At 47.2% G+C, this 26,267-nt stretch overlaps 1 protein-coding gene across 2 annotated transcripts in view; it reads right to left on the bottom strand.

Annotated features, from left to right (window-relative positions):
- Positions 1 to 245: 245 nt before the first annotated feature.
- Positions 246 to 26,267, bottom strand: part of MTR (5-methyltetrahydrofolate-homocysteine methyltransferase) — a 94,480-nt gene continuing 68,458 nt past the window's right edge. For both annotated transcript variants that reach the window (XM_021696095.1, XM_021696094.1), the window contains 11 exons: positions 23,437 to 23,504; positions 22,734 to 22,854; positions 15,511 to 15,592; positions 11,398 to 11,496; positions 10,261 to 10,336; positions 7,268 to 7,423; positions 5,834 to 6,030; positions 2,925 to 3,125; positions 1,990 to 2,182; positions 789 to 901; positions 246 to 348 (listed from right to left, as the gene is read on the bottom strand). In XM_021696095.1, coding sequence (XP_021551770.1) covers positions 262 to 348; positions 789 to 901; positions 1,990 to 2,182; positions 2,925 to 3,125; positions 5,834 to 6,030; positions 7,268 to 7,423; positions 10,261 to 10,336; positions 11,398 to 11,496; positions 15,511 to 15,592; positions 22,734 to 22,854; positions 23,437 to 23,504 — 1,393 coding nt within the window. In that variant the 3' untranslated portion in view covers positions 246 to 261. The remainder of the gene's footprint in view (positions 349 to 788; positions 902 to 1,989; positions 2,183 to 2,924; positions 3,126 to 5,833; positions 6,031 to 7,267; positions 7,424 to 10,260; positions 10,337 to 11,397; positions 11,497 to 15,510; positions 15,593 to 22,733; positions 22,855 to 23,436; positions 23,505 to 26,267) is intronic.

Consider the following 26,267-nt stretch of genomic DNA (forward strand, 5'->3'; position numbering starts at 1 on the left):
CGGGGACCAGGAAAACCACCAGAGCTGTGCTTGCTGCTCTTCGTTCAAGGTCCCCCGGAAAGGAGCCGCTTGCTTCCCAAGGACACAGGAAGGCCCTGCTCCTCTACAAGGTTCCACCAAACAGTCTTCTGAAGCCTGGAGCAGAGCGAGGCGGCGGGCTTTTATGTTGCTACTACTGCTGTTCATTTTAAAGGCACTCTGGACTCTATTTCCTTGAGGATCCTCAAGCAGAGAAAAGGATTTAAAAAATAAATAAACAAGTTACTCTGTGTCGTATCCCAAAATGGGTCCCAGCCATTTCTCAACCTCAGCCACAGACATGTTCTTCCGAAGAGCATAATCCTCAATCTGCAAAAGATTAGAAGCGGCATATCAAACCAAAATGATAAAGACTTTCTGAAGTGAGGTTCCCACAGGATTTGCTAGGAAACCTGAAATGCCTTCCATTTCTTGTCATAATAGCAATCTACTGAGTTAGATAGAGATGGATATTTATCTGTTCACCAAGTCGCCTTATCCTCTGGGCAGAAAACAACATGCAGTAAGTTTCCGGTGCCAAGATGCTGGCTAGAGTGTGTGAGTGTTGGGGGTATAGGTGTGCAAATGGGAGGGTGAGCATCGGGGTAACAAGCTGATATCAAATTAAGACATTAACTGGGGGTAAATTTCGTCACGCTTTCCCTCCCTTTTTATTCTCATTCACATGTAAAATAAAACAGGTTCTTCAGTTCCATTTAAGACAAGACAGGCATCTAGGGAAGCCATACACAAAGAAACGGCTAACTTACCTGATCCTTGGAAATTTTCCCCACTGCAAAGTATTTGGACTTCAAATTGGAGAAGTAAAGGCCGGATACTGCTGAAGCAGGTGCCATTGCTAGGGATTCCGTTAACCTAATGCCTGCAGAGAGCAACACAGGGGCGGGGGATGGGGGAGGGGAGAAAATGCTGATTTCTCCAGTGCCTAGCATAGGGCCTGGCGGTTGGCAGCACCCAATAAGCTCTTGTTTAAGAAGGAACAGGTGAATGAAAGTGAGCTCATGCCTTCTAAGTGGACACATGACACAGCATGAAATTCAGGCCGATCTCCTCTAACCCAGGGGGACAGACCTTGAAAAGACCGTCTGTACCCCCCCACCCCCCGCCATTCCTCCAATCTCAGGGACAGAGGCCTCCACTTGGTCCTAAACCCGGGCCTCTCAGAGAAGGAGTGCCAGCCCTGGGAGAAAGGCACCATCTGGACTCCCAGGCTCCTGCCCCTTGGGATGACAACAGTCGGGCCCTGAGAACTAGCCCACAGGACACAGAGGGAGCACCGGGCTGTCCCGTCTAAGCCTCTCATCTTATGGACAAGGAACAGAGCAGCACAAAGCTTCAACACTTTGCCGGAGATCACTAGGTAGCTCACGGCAGGGAAGGACTCGAACCTATATCTTACGGTTCCGGGAGTCCACGCCATTCCTGCCAGTGTCCAAAAGCCTCAGTCCCTCACCTGAACCCAAGTCCCTTTCACCTGATCGGCACTGACGGCACGCTTCTGATTAATTCCACTGACACGGTTAGTTGTGTTAATAAAGGGGAAAAGCTGAGGGGCAGGGGCAGCGTCCAGAGGAGGAGGAGCTGACGGGAACTACGTCACTGAAGGCTTTGAAGGTCGCTAATGGTGAGATTAGAAGCAGTGAGAGCCCTGTAGCAGGAAATCAGGGCGGGAGATGGGCGGGCACTATGATAAGCTAAATTCTCATCCGTTACAGCCTAAGAGAAAGTAATGGGAATTGATCCATCTAAAAGCGAGGGGTGTGAGACGACTATTCAGTAATGTAGTTGTAAAACAGTGGGATCAAGAGCTAGATGGGAGGAAGGGGGGGGGTTCATTCCGAGCGTTCCCACGTGTTGACACGGGTGGCCACGTGTGCACTGCTGTGTGTGACCGGAGCAGGCCCGTGACCCGCACGGGGAAGGAGGGCGCCCCCCGCTCCCCGCACGCACCCGTGCACCGCTCCACGTCGGCGAGCTTCCACATGGTGAGCTTCTCGCTGTGGTCAGGCTGGCTGGGGTAGCCGGGCGCCGGCCGGATGCCCTCGTAGCGCAGCCGCCGCAGGTCGGCGACGTCCAGCTCTTCGCACCTGCAGTAGGCCCACAACTCCCTGCGGACCCGCTCGTGGAGCTCCTCCGCAAAGGCCTGCAGCGGGGAGCAAGGCGTGCGTGTGGGCAGAGGCAGGAGCCCCCTGCACCGGCGCCCCCCGCCCCGCCCCCCCCATCAAAGCCGACCGGGGCAACCCCCGCCCTTGCCTGCACCACAGGCGGGAGGAACTGGGCAAGAGGGGCCGACTGCATTCTCAGCTCGCTTGTCGCTTCATCAGCTGCTCTCTGCCCAGTTTTGGCCTCAGCCTGGGCTCTGACGTATCCTCTTCAGTGATCTGAGGATTCGAGGGCCTTGAACTGAAACGCTTCCCTGACAGTGGCCACAAGGAGAAGCGGGGACCACTACAGCTGCCAGTTCCTCCCCTGCCAGCCTCAGGGGAAGCAGAGGGGACCCCGGCCACGTACAGGAAGATGAATCTACAGAGGATCGCAACACGAGAACAAGGAGTCCTGGCGTAGAAATTTGTCCTGAATTTTTCAGGCTCCTCAGGAAAACGTCACACAACAAGCAAAGAGAGACATCAGAACTACAGCAAAGAGGTCGCGGTTCTAAGGACGGCTACAAACTACGGCATTGCTGGAGGCATTCCTTTGCCCAAAAGATGATGTATGAGAGCAATTCGAGAAGAGCTGATTTTTTAAAATTGCATGTGATGCTAAGGCCAGCCTCATCTGACTCGGTGAAAACAAAACGGCAGGACATGGATGCTAAGGGCTGCTTCACACCTGGCACCGTCACGCGCTCCCCACCCAGTCTGTCCCCAGCGCCGCCGCTCTACCTCAGCCAGCCGGTCTCCCAGAGCCTTGACCATGATGCTGCTATAGTCGTCACACTCCTGCTCATAGGCCTTGCTCAGCTCCTCCACCCCGAAGCAGGCGACGGCAAACAGACCCAGGTAGTCGCGGACGCCGGAATGCAGCGGAGCAATGAAGTCCGAGAGGCACTGGTACGGGTCCGCGCTGGCAGGGTCCTTCTCGGCCTTCAAACCCAACAGACGGACAGACAGACTGTCAGCACAGATGTGGGAGCGACGCGCAACAGACAGCAATCTCGTCTCTTCAGACGGATCTAAGCTTCACACAGCGATGCCCGTTTTGTTCCCTGTTACATCCCCAGTACTTAGAAGAGGGCCTGATACGTAGCGAGTATTTGATAAATATTTGTGGAATCAACAAGTGAAAGAAGATTCTAAAAAAATACATGACATGACATGACAGACAGTCAAGAAACCACTGAATTTGCTCCTTCCCACATTTATTGCATGCCTCCAGGCACTGTGCTGGGAACTGGAACCCTAAACATTCATATAAAACAAATTTCCCCCAAAAGTGTTTTCAATTCAAAATCAACATTAAATCCAGAAGTTACATCCAAAAGGGATCCACAAATGCCTAAGCCTCTACTTAGCATCAACAGATGCAGTTCAGCAAACCTCTGGTCAGCAGCCCAGGGCCCCGTGCTGCCCGCCACAGTGGTGGCTCAGGAGACCGCGAGGCCGCCCCTGGGCCGGCCTGACACCAAACCCAGAATTCAGCAGCCCAGCTTCGGGAGTCTCTCCTCAAGGCCAGGTGCCCGCCCTTGCCCATTTCTCATGCCCAAATGGTGATGGACTCCCCCCTGCCACCAAGCAGACAAATAAGGTCGTATACATATCTCACAATCAACAAACACTTGCCGAGAAGATAAAGAGCTAGTAACTACTGTTCACCGAGTGCTCGCTGTACATCAGGCGCTACTCTTGCTGCTGTACAGGAACTCGCTAATGTCACGCCTGTCAACGACCGTGTGACGTAAGGAAGTGATACCATCAGCCCCATTTCACAGACAGGAAACCTGAGGCAGACAGAGCTTGATCAGCAAGCCCAGTGTCAGACGGTGCTAGGTCCGGGGGTCTGATACCACAACCCACGCTCTTGACCGCTGTACGGCACGTAAGACTGATCAATTAATCGGTGAGCAGCAAGCCAGAGGCTTCAGAGCTATTATTTGCTTGCCGGATCTGGAAACAAGCACAGCCTAACCAACACTGGGCAGAAAATGGTTAAATGGCCAGAAGGTGTTTGGTAATGGCCCGCAGAAATGTCACAGAGCGCAGGGACCATGATGCGGGGGCCATTATCAAATGATGTACTGTGTCCATCAACCATTCTTCACTAACAAAAGCCAGAGGCAGACATAGAGCTTCCCAGCACCACAAGCAGAGACAGGTCACAGAGCCCCTTCACAGTGCAGAAGAGACGGCCACTACAGTCTGAGACAGAAGCCTCCCACAGCAGTAAGTGGCTGTAGCCAGAATCATCTTCCGGAGCACTGGAAGAGAGCACCTCCTCAGCAAGAGCTATCTGAATGCGTCATACGTGCACATCGAGAAGTCCTGCTGTTAAATGCCATAACACGGTCTGCCATAGCCTGCCCGGTCACGAATGGTGTTGGACGTAAACAGGGCTAGGGCAGAGGTTTGTGACCCGAATTACACCTGCAGAAGAAAAGTCACCAGTTGGCTAGTGAGGAGGGGTGGGACCATACATAACATTACAACCGGCGGCCTCCTGTTCTGTGGTGTCGGAGCCTGGGTGCAGACAGGAGTGATGTAGCTGCCCTCCCCGATCTTATTACGGTATCAGTGGCCCAAGTTTAAGAATCCCTTCAGGACGCCTGGGTGGCTCAGTTGGTTAAGCGTCTGCCTTCGGCTCAGGTCATGATCTCAGGGTCCTGGGATCGAGTCCCACATCAGGCTGCCTGCTCAGCGAGGAGCCTGCTTCTCCCTCTGCCTGCCACTCCCCCTGCTTGTGCTTCCTCTCTCTACCTACTAAATAAAAATAAAATCTTAAAAAAAAAAAAAAAAAAGAATCCCTTCAGATGCTGTTACGGTGAAACTATCTGTCATTATGAATTACGCGGTGGTTATGATTAAAAGCAATACTATCGCTTCTGAATGACTGACAATGGTAGTGGAACTTTGCAGGATGATTTACTGCAACCCTCTGTTAATGGCTCTGGTGAGTTCTGGCTCCAACTCTGGATGAGGACAACTTTCATCACGGCCACAGGGACACGCACATGGTATCTGCATTCTTCCAGGTGGGGACACAGGAGAGGCAACCGTGTTGAGAAATGCCAGTTCTTGCCACACTGAGGGAAGCCCCCACGTGTGGACGAGCTGGGCTCGCCCCTCTAAAGCTGTGGACTTAGCACCATCTCCATCGGCCCTCATCCCCCTCCCCCTGTAGAATGGAAACATAAACTGTCTACAAGGCGGCGTGGAAATGAATTAAGACGGTCCATCCAGCACCCGACTAAGCACCTGGCACATCACAGACATTCAGCAAATGTGTGCTTCCGCCTGTCTTCCCCTTGAGAAAGGGAGCCACCGGCCTGTTTTAATAATATGCATGCATGCAAACCGATGTTTTTGATCAAGGAAACGTCCGTCTGTGTGTGACCACCGAGGCAGCAACAGTGTGTCCCGGCAGCCTGTCCAACACCACATCCAACACCCCTCTCCTGCTGGTGCCAAGGGGCCAGCCTCTCAACCCACACCGGCTCCTTCTGTCCACTGTCCTCCCGAATGCCTTGGCCCTGGGCCTATGAGTGGTCATTTGGGGTGAGGTGTATCATGTATACACAGCTCAGGCTTGCTTAATTCCTATTTATGATTTTTTTTTTTAGCACCGTGGTTCCCCATACCTGCTGCCTTAGCCCGTGGAAGGTGGCTATGGGCTCCGCGGCCTGTGGCGCTGCATCCTCCGCGTACAGGTGGATGTCGTCTTCCACGCTCTGCGCCGGCCAGAACCCCACCACGCCCCTGGCTTGGAGCTTCTTCTCACTGATCAGCACTTCCAGCATGTCCTGGGCATCGTCATAGACCTTTTTGGCCTCTTCACCTATTAGGAAAACATAGTCAGAATTCACTTAAAAATGCCAGTGATAGCCAGCAAAAAATACTTCTTTTTAAAGCCACTCCCCCTCCTCAGCCAGCCTCTCCCATCCCCCTTTTATCCCCCCAAATACTTCACTGGTGCCTGTCAGTGGCTGAGGGTTAGCGGTTCGGGCTGACTGCAGTGCCCCTAAATGCCTCTGTTCAGTAAGAGGCAGAGAGAGCCCAATCTGGGGCTCCCCAACGCAGTCTCAGACAGCGAGTGAAACAAAGCCGGCCAGAGCCTTCCATCACCGACCTTCCTCGTGTACCCATCACTCCAGTGACCTCACAGTGGCCTCTGGGGCCGTGGACCAGGTGGAGGAGGGAAGTGTGGGCCCAGCCCCTCTGCAGGGGCTCCAGCACTGCACTTGGGTGGTTGTCCCTGCACAATGGGCACCTGGCTCCCCTTGACCCTCACCCCAACCTCCTAGCAGAACACCCCTCCACCTTGCTCTCCTCTGGCTCTCTCCTAATCCTCTAGAGGCTTGGCATTGTGATCCCATGCCTCTGGGGGTAGATTCTGGGGGTGGGGCTGGGCCTGAAAAGTGGGGCCAGCAGTTTACCAGCTCACCCACATCTCCAGCTTCTCACCCCCTCCCCCCACCAGTGATCCCGGCACAATGGGCTCCTGGCATTTCCCCCAGTGGGCACATGTGACTGTGCCTTCCCATCCTGTCTCCTCTGCTGGGGACATCCTTTTCTCCAGGAACATCTCATATCCCCAATCCCAGTCCCTCCCATTTCATCTTCAAAAAGTACTTCACATACCACCTCCCCCAGGTCTGTCTCGTTATTGTGTGTTCACAAACGCCTTGGACTCAGCCCCGAGGCAGGAGCTTGGAGGGCCGCGCAGGAACTGCCCATCGTTGGTGGCCGCACCAGCTGTGAGCCCTGCACTGGAGGGCAGGGGTTACCCCTGTTACCTTCTGTTCATCCCCAGCACCCGCCACAGAGCCTGCCTCGTAACTGACGTCGATAAGCATTTATCAAAGAACAGACCAACAAAATACCCAATTATCCCATAAATAAGGACCGATCTAGCAGTTTAAAAACCACAGAAGAGCTGAATAGGTGAACGATTATAGCAATAAACTATCTGGCAGAATCCAAACCCTCTGCTCACCACCCTTTCTCCTCTTCAAAGTCCAGACACTACGTCTCGAATAGCAGAGTAGAAAGGAAGAAGGGCGTACTGAACTAACCTACAGTTTTGTCCTTAAATATCTTGGGAAAGCTTCGATTCGGGTACTTGCCCCGGAGCTGCCAGACATCGAAGAAGGGCTTCCAGTCGATGTAGGCCACCAGCTTCCTCAGGTCATAGTCTTCGAAGACCCGAGTCCCAAGAAACGTGGGCTTCACTGTAAAAAGAAGCCCCTATGTCAAGGCCAATGCCGGGGCCTGGGGCTGAGCTGCCTGCACCAGACACTCCTGGCAGGCTCTTCCCTGCTCTGGGGCTCCCCCTCTCCCTCCCTCCTGTTGCCTGTTGGACTTGTTTTACAAAGAGTGGAACTTTAAATGATCACGGAGAAGGAGTAACTCCGCAGCGAATTTAAATCAAATCACTCTTCCCAAGGGGCTGACTGTCCTTGGAAATTCTTCCCTCAGCCCTTCGGTCCAAGAGAAGAGACTTGGGTTTCTCTTCACTTGCACAAATGAAGACAATACTACAATAAATGCCACTGTAGAAAGGCACACGCAGGAAGCCACTTAGAAAAACGTTAGAAACCTGAATCAATCATCTCTACTGCCCACTGCTATATACGTACGCAGGCAAAACATAAGGAAATGCACGGAAAGAAGGCATCAAATTCAGGATCCTGCAGGGGAGGGAGGGGCGCTAGGGTGACTTCCACTATGTATGTTCTGCTTTGTTTTTGTTTTTTTTTAAATGGGCACCAGGTTCTTTTTTGTTTTCTTAAAGATTTTATTTGTCAGAGAGAGAGAGAGAGCACAAGCAGGGGGGCGGCAGGCAGAGGAAGAGGGAAAAGCAGGCTCCCCACTAAGTAGGGAGCCCAACACGAGACCCGATCCCAGGACCCTGGCATCATGACCTGAGCCGAAGGCAGACGCTTAACCAACTGAGCCACCCGGGTGCCCCTACAGGTTATTTCTTAGGTCTTATGTACCTAAGGGCTGGTATCCAAGATCTATATAGAATTTCTCAAACTCAACACCCAAAAAACAAATAATCAAGTCAAAAAATGGGTTATTTCTTAGGTCTTATGTACCTAATATATATATAGCAGGTATATATGGGTGTTCAACATATTGTTCTTTACACCTCCCTGCGAGTCTAAAATAGATCATAAGTGAATTAATGACAAAGAATCTGGAGACAGATGGTGCCACGGGGCCCTCTGGGACACCAGGAGTGACATTACTGCACCCTGTCTACCCAAGCCTGGGGCAGGATCAGGCCAGGGTCAGATGCCACGACCACCCCACCAGCTTCCTGGCCTCCGTGTCCTCAGTTCCCTGCTCTGTAAATAGGGATCAGAGAACTTACGCTCTCCTACTCATCTCAGGTGCTGTGGGGTAACACCGGAGCCTCCGGAGTATTTTTGTGTCACCAGATAGTCAGAGGTAGACGTGAGAGGGAGAAAAGTACGGGGAGAGTAGGCACTGCTTCTTACTTCTGCCCGGAAATCTCTATCTTTTCATACATGCTCACAGTAGCTCTATCTCATTTGTTGCTGGTCATCTTTTTACTATTCAGAACAATCTCTTCTTCATAACATTAAATTGTGTTGATGTGTTTGACCGTTAAGAAGAAACTAGATTTCCTCTGGATGAAAGCTCCCTCTTGCCTTGTAGTCACTGAAGGATGCTATTCTGGAATTTTACCACCAAGGACCTTGAGAGAAGAGCTCCTCTTTTTCCCTTTAGTGACTTCCTGCGACTACTGGAAGACTGGGTTGTCCTCAGAAACATCTCTGTGGGCTATACCTCAGGGCCTCTGCCCTTCTGAAGTAACAGGTGCAGAGCCCCACAGCAGCCCCACCCTGGGGACAGAGGGCTATTCGAAAAGTATCCCCACTGCTGCCTTCAGAGGACTGTCTCTGCTGAATCGTGCTGGATATTTGGGCTAAAATGGGACTTTCCCTGTGATGTTTTTCTAATTTCATAGTGAAAGGTAAAGGGAAAATAGTAGTTGGACTATCCAGTGATTTACATTTTTCAAAAGCTGATCTTCTTTTATCCTCACAATCTTCCATAGGGTAACTCCTTTTTACACATTAGAAACTGTCAACCATGGAAATGAGACGCTCAAGGTCGTTCAGTGATTCGGAGCGAGGAGCCAAACTGGGAGTAGAACCCGACCTCCTGACTCCCAGTGTGGCATTCCTCCCACTCACCCACACTGAACTCAGCAGGACTGAAAGTAGAACCAAGTGCACCTACATTTCCAATTTAATGCTCTCCACTCTGCCGATCATATGCGTAACACTGATGTTGTGAGCCAGGAGAGTGGATTTGAGGCATTACCTTGGAAATACGGATTCAAGTAATACAACCCCTGTTCACCCGGTCTCAGTTCTGCATTTGTACCTCATGCCCTTCTAAGCGTGCCAAAACATCTTCCATATTTTATTCCCTCATGAACAACTCCATAAGGCAAGAGAGATGGCTGGAAATAAGAAAGGAAAAAAAAGAAAAAACAAAAGAAATAGAAGGAAGCATTCAGAGAGAGAACGGGAAAGAGTGCACAGGAAATAGGAGCTCTTGCTTTGCTGGAATGTTCTAAAGGTCTGTTCAGGGTGAGGGCATCTTCGATCTCAAGCACTCCATGTCTACACTTGGGACTGCCCCGCGACCCAGGCCACCCAGGCAGGTCTCTAGAACTTATGTCAAGTTGCGGGGGGCCCCTCGAGCCCCACACAGAGGAAAGAGTGTGGGGTCAGAAGACAGACCAGAGAGAGAATCCCAGTAACCTTTCGTGTTCTCACCCGAAACTCAGGGTCTTCACATGTGAGTGGGGACAACAGCACATTCACTACAGAGTGCGGTCAGTCTGGTCCTCCGTAAATGGTACCTATTTCCTTTTCTTTTAAATCATCACTGTGCTTCATCACTATTATTAGACACAAGTAAGAGTCTCTAGCTGCACATTTGATTCTGTAGCCAAGTACGTGCAAACACCTCTCCAGCCCTCACTATCACACGCAGCCTTTCTCTAACCGACAGCCAGACAGACCTGGAGGGGGCTCCGACAGCCAGTCAATACGGAAACCATTTTTTCTAGCTTGACTTAAGGTTAAGTATCTTCTCTCCTATGAACAAAAGAAAAGTTATTTTAGTCGGAGACGCTTCTCTCTCCAGCTGCTACTATGGAAGTATGTCCCCAAAGCTAGTACATGACTTGTGTAAAAACAAAACAAAACAAAACAAACACAAATGCTTTTATTAATGAAAATTCATATCATAAGAAGCTCTTCCTTTTCCACCCAATATGGCTCCATGTTAGCACCAGAACAATAGAGAGTAAAGATTCGGTAAATACCCATTAAATGTTGATATGTAGATCCCTCAACACTGCAGTAAGCCCGGCAATGGAGCGGCATCCCGCCTGCCCTTTTAGAACATCCGAGGCCAGGGCTAACCGGCCTGCCGTCGACCGGCCCTAGGACCAGAAGGCAGAGCTAGGAAACTGTCAACTGTGGGCAGACCTGAGGAGAGGCGGAAAGCCAACCACAGAATCTTGGGCTAGTCAACACCTCAGAAACACCTGTTCTCTTCATGCCATTTGTTGTCTCCTTTTGCTCGCCTAACCACCCCCAAAGTGCCCCCCACCACGGACAAGGTCCAACAGGCAGATGAACCGGGAAGAAATATCCCGGTGACTTCTAACGAGTGATTACGTCTGCTGCCCAAGGATTCCCTGAAGCTTACGTAGAGAGGGACAGTTCCTTTAACACCGCTCTGCAGCCTGCGCTAGGCAGTAGGGAGAGAGGCTGCAATGGTCCTGTCTGATGTCTTCATTTTCTTCCATTATTTCAAGAAGAAGGATCCGGGGGAATCATGTCCACACACCGTTTCAGTTCTTGTTCTCCTGCTGGATATGTTTCATTCGTTCTCATATCTCTGCTCTCAGGCACAGCACCTAACACCTACTGTGTACCCAATAAATGTTTGGTGGAATAAATGAAATTAATTTTAGTATAACCCCAAATTACTGGGAACTCAGACACCAGAGAATTCCGATTTGAACTAGAAAACAGGGCTTCTCTAAAATGATCCTAAACTTTTGCGCTCCATAAAACAATAAAGTCACATTAAAAAATGCAGGATCGTTTTAATGCCCAACCATCAGTGACCTGTTTTTGTCACTTACCTTGAGAGACTCATAGTGGTCCTGTCTAATATCTTCATATTCTTCCATGATCTCCTCAAAATATTCATCCTTTAGATTCTCATCTAATAGTTGCGAGCACTGAACATGCAAGATCGAAATTCAAGAACCACAGAGGAGCAAAAGGAGACAAACAAAACAGGAGCAACACTGGTCAGTTCTGGTGACACCTCCTTCAGGGAGCTTTCCCTCGTTCACGTCATTCCCTCTCCCTTCGCCAGCTTCACTAATTCCTGCCGGGGCGTGCAGCCGAGGGCTACCTCAGTAGACCTAGGATGTCCAACTCTCACACATTCCAGAGAAACGCCTGGCTCTTGATGGATCCTGAGAGATAAGCTCTAAGCCCTTGCGATATCCTGCCTGATAAGAGTCTTCGTCCACCTGGAGCCCTGGGCCACCCTGCATAGTTTACGCTAACAATGTGATTTTGGGAAGACCTGACTTATGTTGTATCTGTCTGACTCTGGAGTAACTAAGGCGAGTCAGGTGCTTAAAGCATTCCATTCCTACAGGACTGACTCCCAGGAGAAGTCCTGGATACCAAGGCTTGGCTGAGCTTCCCTGGTCAGCAATGCGCTGCCCGTGGTGTCCCGCCTCACTCTCGGAAGGATTAAGCACTGTCCGTAGGACTCCACGGGGGAGGACACCTGGAAGCTGGTGCCTGCCCTTTCTTGGATTCCACCTTTTGTATCTTTTGCCTCTGCTGATTTTAATCTGTATTCTTTCACTGCAATACAGCGTGATTGTGAGTATAACGGTATTTCTGAGTTCTTTGAGTCCTTCTAGCAAATCACTGAAACTGAGGGTGGTCCCAGGGACCCACACAACACATTGGTCAGGTACCAATCTTCTATGTTTCAAAGGTACTCGGTGCCTCTCTCCCTCACTGCACTTCCCACAGGCTTTTAGTATCTGTGTATCCACTTGGCTCACTAGAGGACAAGCCCTTGGAGGGCAGGACTGCACCTTAACTGCCTTCGTGTCCCCGGTTTCTAGCTCTGTACCTGGCACGTACAAGGTGTCTCCTCACTAAATGTCTGCTGAAGGAATGAGGCTGATCTTCATGGTCAACTACAAGCTTGTGCTAAGGAAAGAAAGGAAACCCATCATCTGAGAAATGTGAGGCGACTTAGTCAATTCTAAAACTAGGATCAGCTAAATATTGTTTATGACTGGGATTATCAAGGTAATGGGAGAATAGCCACCACCAAAGCTCAAAATACAATTATCCAGAAAGAGGAAATGGCTGCTGATCACCATCAGCTCAAAACCCTGCGCTGCCCCATCTCATCTCTCAGCCTCCAACTGGATCTTCCAACACAAGGGCCTGGAAGGTCAGTATCATTATGTGAAACTGACCAAGTTAGGCTGGACGATGGCTGAGGTGCCCACCGGCTTGAAATGCCTTTAATTCTACATGAATTTTCTAAGTATCTCTAACAGCAATCCAATCCCCTAAGAGTTAGTATAAAGCCAAATCACTTTAAGGAAACTAATCAGAAAAGACCACTGTGACAAGCCTGACAATAGACTCCTGAATGGTATTCACACCACAAAGTACCTCCCAGCCTTTCATCCACCTTAACTCAATGGGGTCCTCGCTTAAGCCAGCAGAGCTAAATGGAGACAGGAAGGGGATGCCTGCTGTTGAGCCCGCCAATGCACATGGAATCAGTGATTTTAAATATTGTTTGAAATATTGTTTAAAATTCTGCATTCTGTGAGATTTTAGACCTGAAAAAGCAAAATCCTGATTTTTCTAAACATCCAAAGGACTTTTAACAGGACTCTGACATGGCTCCCATCGGGTAGACAGGGCACACCAGTTTGCTGGCACTGTCCATACCCTGGGGGCCCCAGCTCCCAGAGCCAGAGTGACAAGCCCCTCCCTGCCCAGTCTGACTTGCTCATGGCCCATTATACGGGCTTATCTTTGTGATCTTTCCACCACAAATCAGAGCTCGTCGTGGGTTTTCAGGCCAACCATTCACACGTGTTTTATTCTTTTATTCTTCATTTTTCATAACAGCAATAGCACAGTGAGAGGGGAGAAGTTGAAAATACAGTTTATAATTTAGAAAGAACTAAATATTGGCACCTCGTTTTTTATTTAAAAAGAAAGGAAAGACAGCAGGGGCATCCTGAGGTCTAAAGCTCCAATGATCCCATAGTTGCCACATTTCGGAATCTTTCAGATATTGGAGCCAGTGGTCCAGAGCACGGGCCTGGGCCACGCTCACTGGGGTAGGATCAAAAGACTCTGAACTGACAATCAGCCTAAATGAATTGTACCACTGACTCCTGAGAAGTGTCACCAGCAATGACCCAAATGACTTATCATCGCACTTATGTCTGAGTAATTTCAGAAGGGGGCCATCTCTTTGTATCTGAGAAGAGCTAACCACTGCCGGCTGTCCAGCCGGAACGACCGGCAAGAGCACCAGTACCCACGCCTCATCTTCGGGCTTTCGGCTCAGCCCCTGCTGCATTACTCTTCAAGACGGTGATGGAGTGCCCTCAAAATAGAATCCAGAGGCCAGTTCCTTCCCACCCAGAGTCATCCCCCTACCTGTGGGGGCAACGCTACCACCATGGACTTAAAGAGGGCCAACAGCCTGGTCTCCAAATGGGAAATGTTCAGTCATTCATTAGCATTTGAAAATAGCAACAAGCCTTAAAAACAGGCCCAATGGTTACTCAATCATGAACTCGATATAAGCTGGATATATGAAGCACAATCCAAATATAAGATACAAAAAACTGTTCTGAAATTGTAGAAATGTAGTTTGTTTACACATTAGTCTACATCAATGGCAAATAAAAAACTGCAACTTTATGATTCCAGTCTGATTTAATTGTATCCTTTTGAATAAAGGAGGATCATTTAAATATTAATGGAAGCAAGTTTAACGAGGCATGGAGTTAAGACCACCTGCCTTCACACCCCACACCTGCCGCTTGATGGACATGTGGCTTCAAGAGGGGTACTAACCTCTCCATTCCTGTGTCCTCATCTCTCAAATGGGGATAATGAAAGTATCTGCTTCATGGGGGTTTAAAAAAAAAAAATCCACGGAAAGCACTTAGCACAGTGTCTGGCACCCTATCAATTTCCAGTAATGTTAGTCATTATTGTTCAACTTCAATATAAATGAATTCACAGATCTGGAAGGATGCCTTTGGAAAATGGCTTAGGACATGTGGTCACCTGAGTTCAGGCCGCGTGATGTCACTGGGCAGTCTCACGAATCATCAGAGCCCCTCGGTAACTCTGCTCGCCCACAAATCAGAAGGCTGCACTACATTAGCGGTTTTTAAAATTGTGCTCTTTCGAGAACTAGGTGCGGGATGAAGGATGGAAGAGGCTGCTCTTATCCATACCGTGCTGTACTTGCAGACAAGGTTTCTGTGGCTAAAACAAACCTGGAAACCACGGGACCACACGGTCCCTCAGATTCTCTCCAGCTATTATTTCCTATTATACAATGAAACAAATGAAACACGTAACAACAAGAGAGGATACTGGGCTTCACTGATGGAGAGAAGCATAAAAACACACTCAGGTATGTTGTTTATTACATTTACTGAGAAAAAGCATCTATTATTCTGGGTTTTGAACATCTACAGAATGTTTTTCTCTCTTTGGGTAGGGTCAACTGGCCCATTCCGGGTTAAGGGTCTTTTTATCTGGACATAGGTCATTTTTTAAAATTCCACATTCCTTTTAGCTCTGGTGTGGAGTTAAGACAGTATATATTCATATTTGTAAATGCATGTAAATGGCTGAAACCTCTCTCCCTCTGGGTTGGTGTCAAGGTCACGAGTCTCTTGGTACCATGTCTCTGTTGCTCAGACCAGCGTTCCGCTGCTAGCTCAGGACGCGGTCTTCAAAAGCACAGGACATGTCACCTGGCCCCCCCTTCCAGCAATGCAGACCCCCGCAGTTGACACTGTGACAAGCTGTAGGCTCTTCTTCCACATTTTTTTTTAGTAGACTTGGACAAAAATAAAAGAAGATCTTGGGAAATACCCTGAACTCTGCATCTTCTCTTCTCCTTACAACATATCTGAAGGAACGCAAGGCCCCACACTTACCACCACCACGCTCTTAGATGCGTCCAGGACGTGGATTACAGGCGCGCTGTATCTTGGAGCTATTTTAACCGCCGTGTGGGTTCTAAAAAGAGGGGTCGGGAAGAAAAACACATCCATCAGGGCTGACAGTTCCTCCACGACACGTGTTTGGAACCATTAGAGATAATGTGTTTCTACAGAGTGCTTTCCAAGGAAAGATTGTAAGGTACTTCAAATACTGAACTTCACATTTCCCTTGTAAAACAAGGGGACTTCCTCCTCTCCCCCACCCCATAAGATGGGGAGTCTAAGGGGAGAAGACATGGATTTGTTGGCTCACGCTACAAAAACAAAAATCTGTGACAAAATGCAGAAGACTGTCCTCAGCTCTCTGCCAACAGGGATGCGACCATGACCTTGCACTCATTAGCAGCCTGTCTGAACTGAGGGAGCTAAGCAGCCCGGGCAATTGCGCTTTGCTGCCATAAAAGTCAGGCTGAGTTCCTTCCTCCAAATGGGCTGGGAGAGCAGCCAGGGCCCCTGGGGCACCAGGCACCAGGCAGAGGACGCACACGCTAGCTCAGGACGCAGTCTTCGAAAAGTCCACCTCGGACTTGCAGTAAGGAACCTCAGACCCTGAATAAATTTGACACGAAGTAACACAGAGAGGCAAAAGTGGCAACAACATTCAGCCCCAAACCCCTACTGCCAGACTGGGAAACAGGAGCAGTGAGGAAGAAACACCCTTTAACCCTTGGAGGGGCCTAACTCACTGAAGTGTGCAGCAAGCTGCCCTCTGATCACTGAATCTCATAGCACAGGCTCTGCAGCGGCTAAAGTGAGACCCAGTCGCACACCCTCCCCGACAGTGGTTACACCAGGGCCCTGAAAGTGGGACCCGAGTGTGCACTTTGCCACAAGCGCATTTAAAAGGGCGGCTGCTGTGGCTCCCCCAGGACGGACTGTCCTTCCCGGTCTTTTCTCGCCCTATCTTGTCCCCCTAAGGTAGCAGCACTCTTCCCGGGGTCAGATGCTTTCCTGTTCTTCCCCCTCAACTAACATGCATTTTCCTGTGGAAAGATGTCCAGAATAAGCTACTACGTGGGGAGAAAACCAAAGTAACAGAACAGTCTGTTTAATACAACTCTGCTTTTTAAATAAACAAGTACTACCGCCCTGAACCTGCCCTCACCTGCCAACCTTGTATGTGTATTTAGAAAAAAACAGAGAGACACACATCAGATGTCAGCCCTGGTTACACGGAGGTTGGAGGTGGAATGGAAGGCAGGAAGGGAGAGACTAAATTTTACTTTCCATTCCTCTGAAGGGTTTGACATGTTCTAATAATAAGCGTGGATTACTGAGGTAATTTTTAACAACCAGGAGAATATTAAAGGCACAATATATGGGTGAGTGTGTTTTTAATAGGCTTCTCAGGGATGACTAAAAGTTCATTCCCAAGAAGACAGACAAGAGCCTGACATTTCACCTGTCCCCCCCTTTTTAAGATTTTATTTATTTATTTGACCGAGAGAGAGAGAGAGAGCGAGAGAGGGAACACAAGCGGGGGGGGTGGGAGAGGGAGAAGCAGACTTCCCGCAGAGCAGGGAGCCCGACGCGGGCCTCGATCCCAGGGCCCTGGGATCATGACCTGAGCCAAAGGCAGACGCTCAATGACTGAGCCCCCCAGGCACCCCTCACCTGTCCCCTTTGTACAGGTCTCTCCACACACGGACAGGAAGCAGAGGACTAAAGCCCAAAGTCACAGGCACTGAGCTCTACAACAGACGTGCAGGCCCAAGGTGCTGGGCACAGGAGGCTCTGCTGGACTGGGGGGTTGGGGCGTACAGCGGCAGAGGGAGTCAGACCCAACACCTCCACGGCCGTCCCAGGGTGTGCTGTTGGTGCTAACTGTGTGCACAAAGATTTGAAAGTATCCCTGGTATTCTACAAGGCAGAAGATTTTCAAACAGTGGGAACAGTTTTAAAGAAGAAACTGTTTCCAGCTTCTCAAGAGAACACAAGTGAGACTATGCTTTCTTCCTCTTCCTCAGGTGGTCAGCTCTTCGAACACGCAAATAGCCCTCAATATATATTCTGCATGAAGTTCCTCTGGGAAACATTAGGCCTGATGTGACTTGGCTACTTCTCTTAAAGGGAACCAGAGCAGTTTTAAATCTTAAAGTCAACACAATCAATATTCATTAAGCATCCAAGGATTCCCAGTGCAATTCTGGCCATTCTCTCATTGATGATCTTCTGGACAAGGACACCGGGAAGAAATGGATGGATCCCACTATTTAAAACCAGCAACAACAAATAAAAGCAAAGTGCTGTTTTCCAGCGTGCACACACACACACACACACACACACAACAAAGCTAAAGGAGCACAGCCATGAAATTTGAGCTGGCTCAGCCATCAAGAGCACTACTGGTTTCCTTATAAATTAGTATGACATTGAGTCTACTTTCTTCTAAGCTTCCATTTACGCATCTGTCTCCAGCGGGAAGCAGACTTCTTTCCGAAGCCTGAAAAGATGGAAAACACTGGAATCTCTCCTCCCCTCCTACAGACCAACAGCACAGGGCTGGGCCCTGAGGCTGAATCTCAGCTCCGTCTCTGCTGAGTCCCTCAGCAATGCTGGGGATTCAGTGAGTCGCCCCCCCATGGTTGCCCAACGGGCAGGACAGTGTTAACTTCAGAAGGTCTTTTTAAAAACTCTGAAAAAGAACAAGTTAATTCAAGAATTTTTTTTAATGCCTTATCCTTCCAGAATTAAAACGTTTTACATAAATGCAGCATGACCAAAAAAACCCTTAGAATTTGATGAGAAAAATGAGAGTCAGGGGAAATGAAGACGGGAGGCAATCAGCAGTGGGATCAGACGCAGAAGTCGGGTCCGTGAAATCCTCCCCCCGCACCTGAGCTCCAAGCTTCCCCATAGCCAACGCCACGAGGAAAACAATGCTAGTTATGCAATTCAGCATCTTACCTCCTAACAATTCATAAAAAAAACAAAAACATGGGGCATCTGGGTGGCTCAGTCATTAGGCGTCTGCCTTCGGCTCAGGTCATGATCCCGGAGTCCCAGGATCGAGCCCCGCATCGGCTCCCTGCTCAGCCGGAAGCCTGCTCCTCCCTCTCCCACTCCCCCTGCTTGTGTTCCTGCTCTCGCTCGCTCTCTCTCTGTCAAATAAATAAATAAAATCTTAAAAAAAAAAAACAAAAACAAAAACTCGGGAAATGACCTCTCTCTTCGAGCAATGTGACTTCCTTCTGAATTCTCCACTATTCACAAAAAAATAACTGAAAAAGACACTGTGAAGTTATGGGTTTTGAACCATTTAAAAATTGAGTGCTAACTACCAGACTTGTGCCTTTGAGAAGCTGTGCAGCTAACAGGGCCAGATTTCCATGCAAGTCATTTCTAGCTTGTGATACAAAACAATATGCATTACGGACGGAAGAATATTCAGTTTTCTATCCTCTCAGAGCTACAGGTTAAAAAGGGAACTCCAGGCATGTTTCCATGCACACATGACCCCAAGTCTGTAGAGCCCTTTCAACTCATCCCGGGATCCATCAATCAGCTGTAAGGCTCATTGCAAGTGTCCTGGGAATAGGGTTCTAATTCCATCATGCCACCATGGGCCACTGAGATCTGGAAAAGCCATGGACATGGTACAGCCCCTCATCTTCTTTTATGACAACTTGGAAATCCTGAGCTGCCATCTGCTCAAATAACAGTTCACAAAGGCAAAAAATGGAACACGGCTGCTCTCTCAACAGGTCTGCAGGAGGTAAGAGTAAGAGCTCCCAGAGGGCTTCTGAGATATCCCAACTCTCCTTGCCTTCTAGCAAAGCTGACTTTCCCAGGAGTAGAGGGCGTTCTTAGAGAGATGCAAAAAGCACTAACCGTAAAGGAAGAGACTGATAAATCAGACTTCCTGAAGATTAAAAACTTTGTTATCGAAAAACACAACTAAGACAGCAAAAGGCAAGCCATAATGGAAGAATCTATTTGCCATATATTTCTAATAAAGGGCTTGCATCCAATATAAATAAAGAATGCATACCAATCGGTAAGAAAAAAGGCAGAATACCGAATTAAAAAAAAATAGAAAGCAAACCCAAATGGTCAACATACACATGAAAAGGTAGTCAACATCATCAGTCAGCAAGAAAGACAAGTGAAAACCATACCAAGATACTATTAACATATGTACTGAAATGGATGAAATTGAAAAGGGTGTGGAGTAACTGAACTTTCGTAGTTGCTGGTGGGAGTGTAAATTAATACAATCACTTTGGAAAACTACCTAGCGACATCTAATGCCAATGATCGTACGCACAGGTCCCAGCAAGTTTGCTTCAGGGCAGAAATACGAACACAGCGGCATTCTGCCCAATAGCCCCAAACTGGAAAAACCCAATGTCCACCAACAGTAGCCTGGATAACTAAGCCACAGTATAGTATACAATTATACAATGGAATATTATATACACCACAGTGGAAAAACAACTACTATAACCACCAGTTTGGGCCTCACAGGCAGAACGGTGCACAAGATAAGCGGGACACAGAAGAACACATGCAACGGGATTCCATGTCTATGAAGTTGAAATGCAGGCAAACCCAACCTACGGTGATGGGAGACAGCACAGTGGTCATTTTGTTGTAAAGGATGACTAGGTGGGGGACCAGCCAAGCGCCCAGAGTGCCAATAACGTTCTATTTCTTTATCTAGAGGTGCTTAAGTAGGGGGTTCAGTTTTGTAAAAATTCATCGAGTTGTAGATCTCTGACTTGTGTACTTTTCTGTATGACCGTTGTATTTCAGGAAATGGGCTTCCTTAAAGAAGAGGGCTGGATTAAGCAAGACTGAGTGAGGCTTCACCCACTGTCACTACTTTAGAACGGAGTCAGAGTCGGGGAGTTTTACACCGAGGTTCTTAGAATCTAAGGAATCTATCCTGCAAGGGCTGTTCTAGCAGAACAATGGAAAAGAGAACGTGTAACTGGTGACTGGCTTTTATTTTCCAATTATTTTCCCAGAAACTCTAAGAGGCATGAAGAGAACAGCATGGAAAAAGGCGGAGTTCATACAGAAACAGAGCACTGGAGAGCTGAAGGAACTTTGTGAGGTCGTAGGACCTAGATTTCCACCTTTGGGGAGGATCACGTCACCAATTCCCAGACCAAGAGAACAGAAGTTTTGCAGGAGCACAGAGAGACAGTGGGTAACTTCTGACCTGCTTCTAACTTGATATGCCAGGTTCTAACTGTTAGGAGGCACGTGTGGCTAATTTTGCATATGGTATATCTTGGGAAGCTAGTTATGTCGCTTCCAAATGTTTTTTTAAAATCCTCTTTAATCTGGTGGCCCTTACTTGGTAAGAGATATAACAGAATGGACCATTTATAATGTTCCAATTTGCATAAGAGCAATACGTGGTTTCCTGACGTTGAACTTCTCAGTGTGGTGTCGTGCCTTATAAAATGGTTTATTTGGAAACCAACATCACATCTATTTATTCTGTTTTATAACCGTGATCTTAAAAGGTATTTCATCCTCACAACAGTCTGTAAATTCTGATCATTCTCTTTACTAAGCTGATGAATATTCACATTAAAATCATCAGTTACCCAAGACCCTGCTCACTGAAACCCCAGTTCTTGATGGGTGGTCATATCCCTAGAGAATAATCTGCCCCATATCCTAGTGGGTAAGTCCTGGGTGGAAAAACAAACCCAGTTTTCTAAGGTGAGCAACAATGGCCACATTACGGAGTCCTTCAAGTATGAAAAGCAGTTAGTGAATAAATGACACAGAACACTGTTACTACTTGTGAAAATGATGCTCTCAGATTATAAATGGTATGATGGTTCATTTTATGTGTCCATTTGGCCACACCATGGGATCTAGGTTTTGGTCATACACTCTAGATGTTTCTGTGAAGGTATTTTTTTAGATGTGATTTAACATTTAAATCAGTAGACTCTCGGTGAAGCAGATTACTCTTCCTAGTGTGGGTGGGCCTTGTCAAATCAGTTGAAGACCTTAAGAGAAGAGACTGAGGTGCCCCAAGGAAGAAGGAATCCCGCCTCCAGACAGCCTTTGGAACCAAGACTGCAACATCAACTCCTGCCTGGTCTCCAGCCTGCTGACCTTCCCTGCAGATTTCAGTCTTACCAGACCCAAAAATGGCATGGTCCAACTCCTTAAAATAAACCTCTCTGTATACATAATATATAATATATATTAAGAATATAATATAGAGTAATATATATAACATACATAAAGTAAATATATACATATACATCCTATTGATTCTGTTTCTCTGGAAAACTTGGTTAATACGACTGGCTTAATGTACAGTTGTTTCTAGTGTGAAAGGAACTTTGGAATATCTTTGGACTCTACTGTATTCTTGTATTAGAAAAAAAATAAACTGCGTGCTAGTAGGATCATCAAGTTCAATGTTCCACCTGGGCATTATTCCCTGCCAAAGTAAATAACACGGGGCATAAGGAACATGTCAGAAAAAGTCTAACAGTACCCATAAATTAACATATTTCTCACCAAATATCATTATGATCAGAACGCCAGGAAAAATCTGACAAACTGAATAATGTCATGGGACCAACTTATAACTTTCTCCTCCTTAAACTGCTTAACTGAAAGTTTCTCAAAAGGTTCCCCCTTTCAAAAACAACTTCCCAAGGTGATCCTTTGGTTCATTCTTGCTAGCTTGGCCTCCTGCCTCAACTATTACAAAGCTGGAGTTTCTTCAAGGGAACCTGTAATTACTCAATCAGACACCTGCTTCCAGACAGAGAATGGGCTAAAGTTAAAGCAACGTCTTTGTGCCAAAAGATATACCTTTCTCCACTTGGTCTGATTTCAAGAGGAGTGTTTATCAGAAATCTCAGGAACTGAATGGGAGGTGAGGGGATTAAGGAAAAGACAATGACAAGCCAAAGGAATCCAAAAAAAGGCAAAGGGTGGGGAGATCACAAAGGAGTTTCCTAGACCATGCTCCAAAAGCACACTGGCTCTTGTCCAAGGGAAGGCTGAACGCTCATGGGCTTATACAGAAGGAGCCAACGCACTAAGCATAAAAAAACCAAACCAACAAACAAACCCCCCTCCCCAAAACCCCACAGGTTTTATCACTGTTTTTAAACACTGGCATTTAGATGAATTTAAAGGAAAGCAAAAAGCTCATTAGCATGACTTACCTGGATGTGGTTGCTCCTCCAATCAACAGTGGAATCTTTATAGCCAATCTCTCCATTTCTTTGGCAACAAAAATCATTTCATCCAGGGAAGGAGTGATGAGTCCTGATAGGCCAATTATATCTATTATTTCAAAAAGGAAAAAAGGACAGTGAGGAGGAGGATGAGAGAAAACACAGAAAAGTATGCAAGACTCATTTTAAAACCTTTGTAATAAAGACCAGAAGACCTTAAATGAATTCCCAACTTCTAATTATAAGACATCTTTTCTGGGGAGTTTCAATTTATTTGTTTGCTTTTGGTAGTAAATACGATTTGTAGCTTCAAGTTGCAATAATGTGCTTGCCACAGTTTGGGGAAGCCATGCAAATAAAATGCACTGTTTAGGAATTCCCAGACTTAAATGCGTCACAGTGTCTCAAGAAACATAAAAACGATGATACACAGAGGAAAATCTGATACGACCCTGTAATAATCCTGTTCCCATTCCCCATCTTCCCAGCTGGGAGGAGTTTCACCGGTCCCTATTCACCAATCCAAACCGCACTATAAACGACAGTGAAAGCCCCCCACGCAGGAACTGGCCCCTAATTGCCTGAGTGCCCCACTGGTCCCACGCGGGCTGGGGCATCACCGGTTACCAACAGACACACCCTGCTGGTGAGGACATCCAGTGGAAAGCCCAGAAGCACAGGTGGACCGTACCTGCTTTGTGGTCAAGAGCAGCTTTCAGGATCTTGTCACAGGGAGTCATGACTCCTAAATCAATAACTCTGGGGGACAGAAAGGAGATGTGAGGAAATTAATGAGAACCCATCAGAGACAAAGCCGAGATGAACATTTTTACTCAGCCACCAAACACTCCTCTAATGTCAACTGGAGTCACAGGGACATGCTCACTAAGCACCGACAATCATCACAACTACAATGACCACTTACGAAGTACTTACCACATATGCCAGGTGCTATGCTAAGATTTTTAAAGCAGCTTTATTGATACAGAATTCACACAGCATAAAATTCACCCATTCCAAAAATACGATTCAATCATTTTTGTCATGTGGCATTATTATTTTTTTTAAGCTCTGGTAAAATATGTAAAATATCGTTTGCCCTGTTACCCAATAAGTTTACCCAGAGGCACAAATTACAGTCAGTCCCGATGTTGTACAACCATCACCACTATTTTCAATGCCCTGTCGTCATCCCAAATATAAACTTGGATCATTCAGTAACAATTTCCCATTCCCCCCGTCGTCAAGATGGAGAAAGGACCCACCATGCCAGTCATTTTTACAATTTAAGTTTATCATGAGTATGCATTTCACAGCATGCACTTTCACTTCTTTTACAATGTCATTAAAATAGGCAAAATATTTTTTTTTCTTTTTTAAAGATTTAATTTATTTGACAGAGAGAGAGAGAGAGAGACAGCGAGAGCAGGAACACAAGCAGGGGGAGTGGGAGAGGGAGAAGCAGGCTTCCCACTGAGCAGGGAGCCCGATACGGGACTCGATCCCAGGACCCTGAGATCATAACCTGAGCCGAAGGCAGACAGACGCTTAACGACTGAGCCACCCAGGCGCAAAATAATTTTAGATAAAAAAAAAAAAAAAATCAATGCTACGAACTACTACTTGACACAGTATCATCTGGTAACAGTGGATGCCGGGCAGGAAGGAGTTTGCTTCTTGCTATATACATTTTATACTGACTTTTCAGCTTGCTCCCATATCACTTAAAAATTTTTTAAAAAATAAACTAGCACATACAGACTCCTCAGTAAAAAACCAAGACAATTTCAAATCAATAATAACTATACTCAGGGTGTTAGCACTAACCTGGTAGAGGAAATGCTGCAGATTTTAATGCTGTGGTGCCACAGGGTATAACAAGAGTCAGAGGACACCACCCTCTTTTTTTTTTTTTTAGCATATTGAAAAGTCTGGTAATTGGATTTTTTGCTAAACTATGACTAAATATAGACTGTTGCATATAAAACTAAGCAAAATAGTATATTGCCTTTATTTTTTTAATTTAAATTCAATTAATTAGTATATTGTCTTTAAATCAAGACAAAAAGGCATACATTTCAAAGCTGACTGTATTCAACATTGTATATGTATTTTTAAAATTCAACTAAAAATCGCCAGTATGATAGTAAGAATCAACTTGCTCTCGTGTCTTTTTCTTGTTTTAAGCAATGTCTCTTTCAGGAACATCTTTGCATGCTTGCTTGGTTTGAGGACAGTAAGGAGACCTTGTGACTGAACAGAATAGGGGAGAGGAAATTGGAGGCAGAGAGGTCGGGGGGAGGAGGGGGCATCTTAAGGGCCACAACTAGTTCAATTTTCAAAATACTAAGTTTGAGATTTCTTTCTTTCTTTCTTTTTTAAGAGAGAGAGCAATTGAGGATGCGGGGGTGGCAGAGGGAGAGAATTTTAAGCAGGCTCCCCTCCCAGTGCAGAGCCCAATGTGGGGCTCGATCTCATGACCCTGAGACTATGACCTGAGCCAAAGTCAAGAGTTGGACACTCAGTCGACTGAGCCACCCAGGCACCCCCTAAATTTGACATTTCTTTAGTTATCCAAATGGAACTTGAAGCATGCCAGGAGGGCGATACCTCAGCTGAATTTTCAAAGAAAAAGTAGGTATCAGCTAGATGCAGGAAAAAAGAGGGCAGGCCAGGAAGAGACGAGCACTAAAGGTCCAGAATGAGGAACCAGGTGGCCCTGGGGAACTTCAGCTGAAGGAAGGACCTGAAGCCTGGAGGGGAGGGGTGGGTTACAAACCCAGCCCTGCCTTCCGCAGCTCCCGCCCTACTTCCCACCGCCCCCTTGCCGTTGTCCCTCATCTTCACCGCCATGTCCTGTTTCCCCTACACCTCCATTCTCCATTCCCCCATGTTTTCCCTTGGTTTCCCTTCTCCACCTGGAGCTCTATGCCCCATGTCCACAGGCCTCTTCTTATACACAGTCTTGTATTATGCCACGTGAGAGATTAAAGAGAATAAAAATTAATGTTATGGGGGCGCCTGGGTGGCTCAGTCGTTAAGCGTCTGCCTTCGGCTCGGGTCATGATCCCAGGGTCCTGGGATCGAGCCCCACATCGGGCTCCCTGCTCAGCGGGAGGCCTGCTTCTCCCTCTCCCAATCCCCCTGTTTGTGTTCCCTCTCTTGCTGTGTATCTGTCTGTCAAATAAATGAATAAAATCTTTAAAAAAAAAATTAATGTTATGGGAAAATGGTGATTTTAAAATCATCTTTCTAAAGTGCTTATAACAGCTATAAACGCAAGCAATAATTTGGGCTTCTAATTCAGAAAAAAATGTAAGCTGCACTCGCTGCTTTAGCAAAGGCATCCAATACTACCTAAGAATACATACAATTTAAAAAGTACTGTAATAGATAAAGTCCCTTGTACTCTCTGGAAGAATTAAAAAGGAAACTCAGAGCCATGCATCTGCATTCATTCAGGGTGCCTCCTATCTGCTGCAGTCTCCAGAAGTGAACTGAACAAAGACAGAATTTCCTTTC

Source organism: Neomonachus schauinslandi, chromosome 6, assembly GCF_002201575.2.
Source record: "Neomonachus schauinslandi chromosome 6, ASM220157v2, whole genome shotgun sequence".
NCBI lineage: Eukaryota > Metazoa > Chordata > Mammalia > Carnivora > Phocidae > Neomonachus > Neomonachus schauinslandi.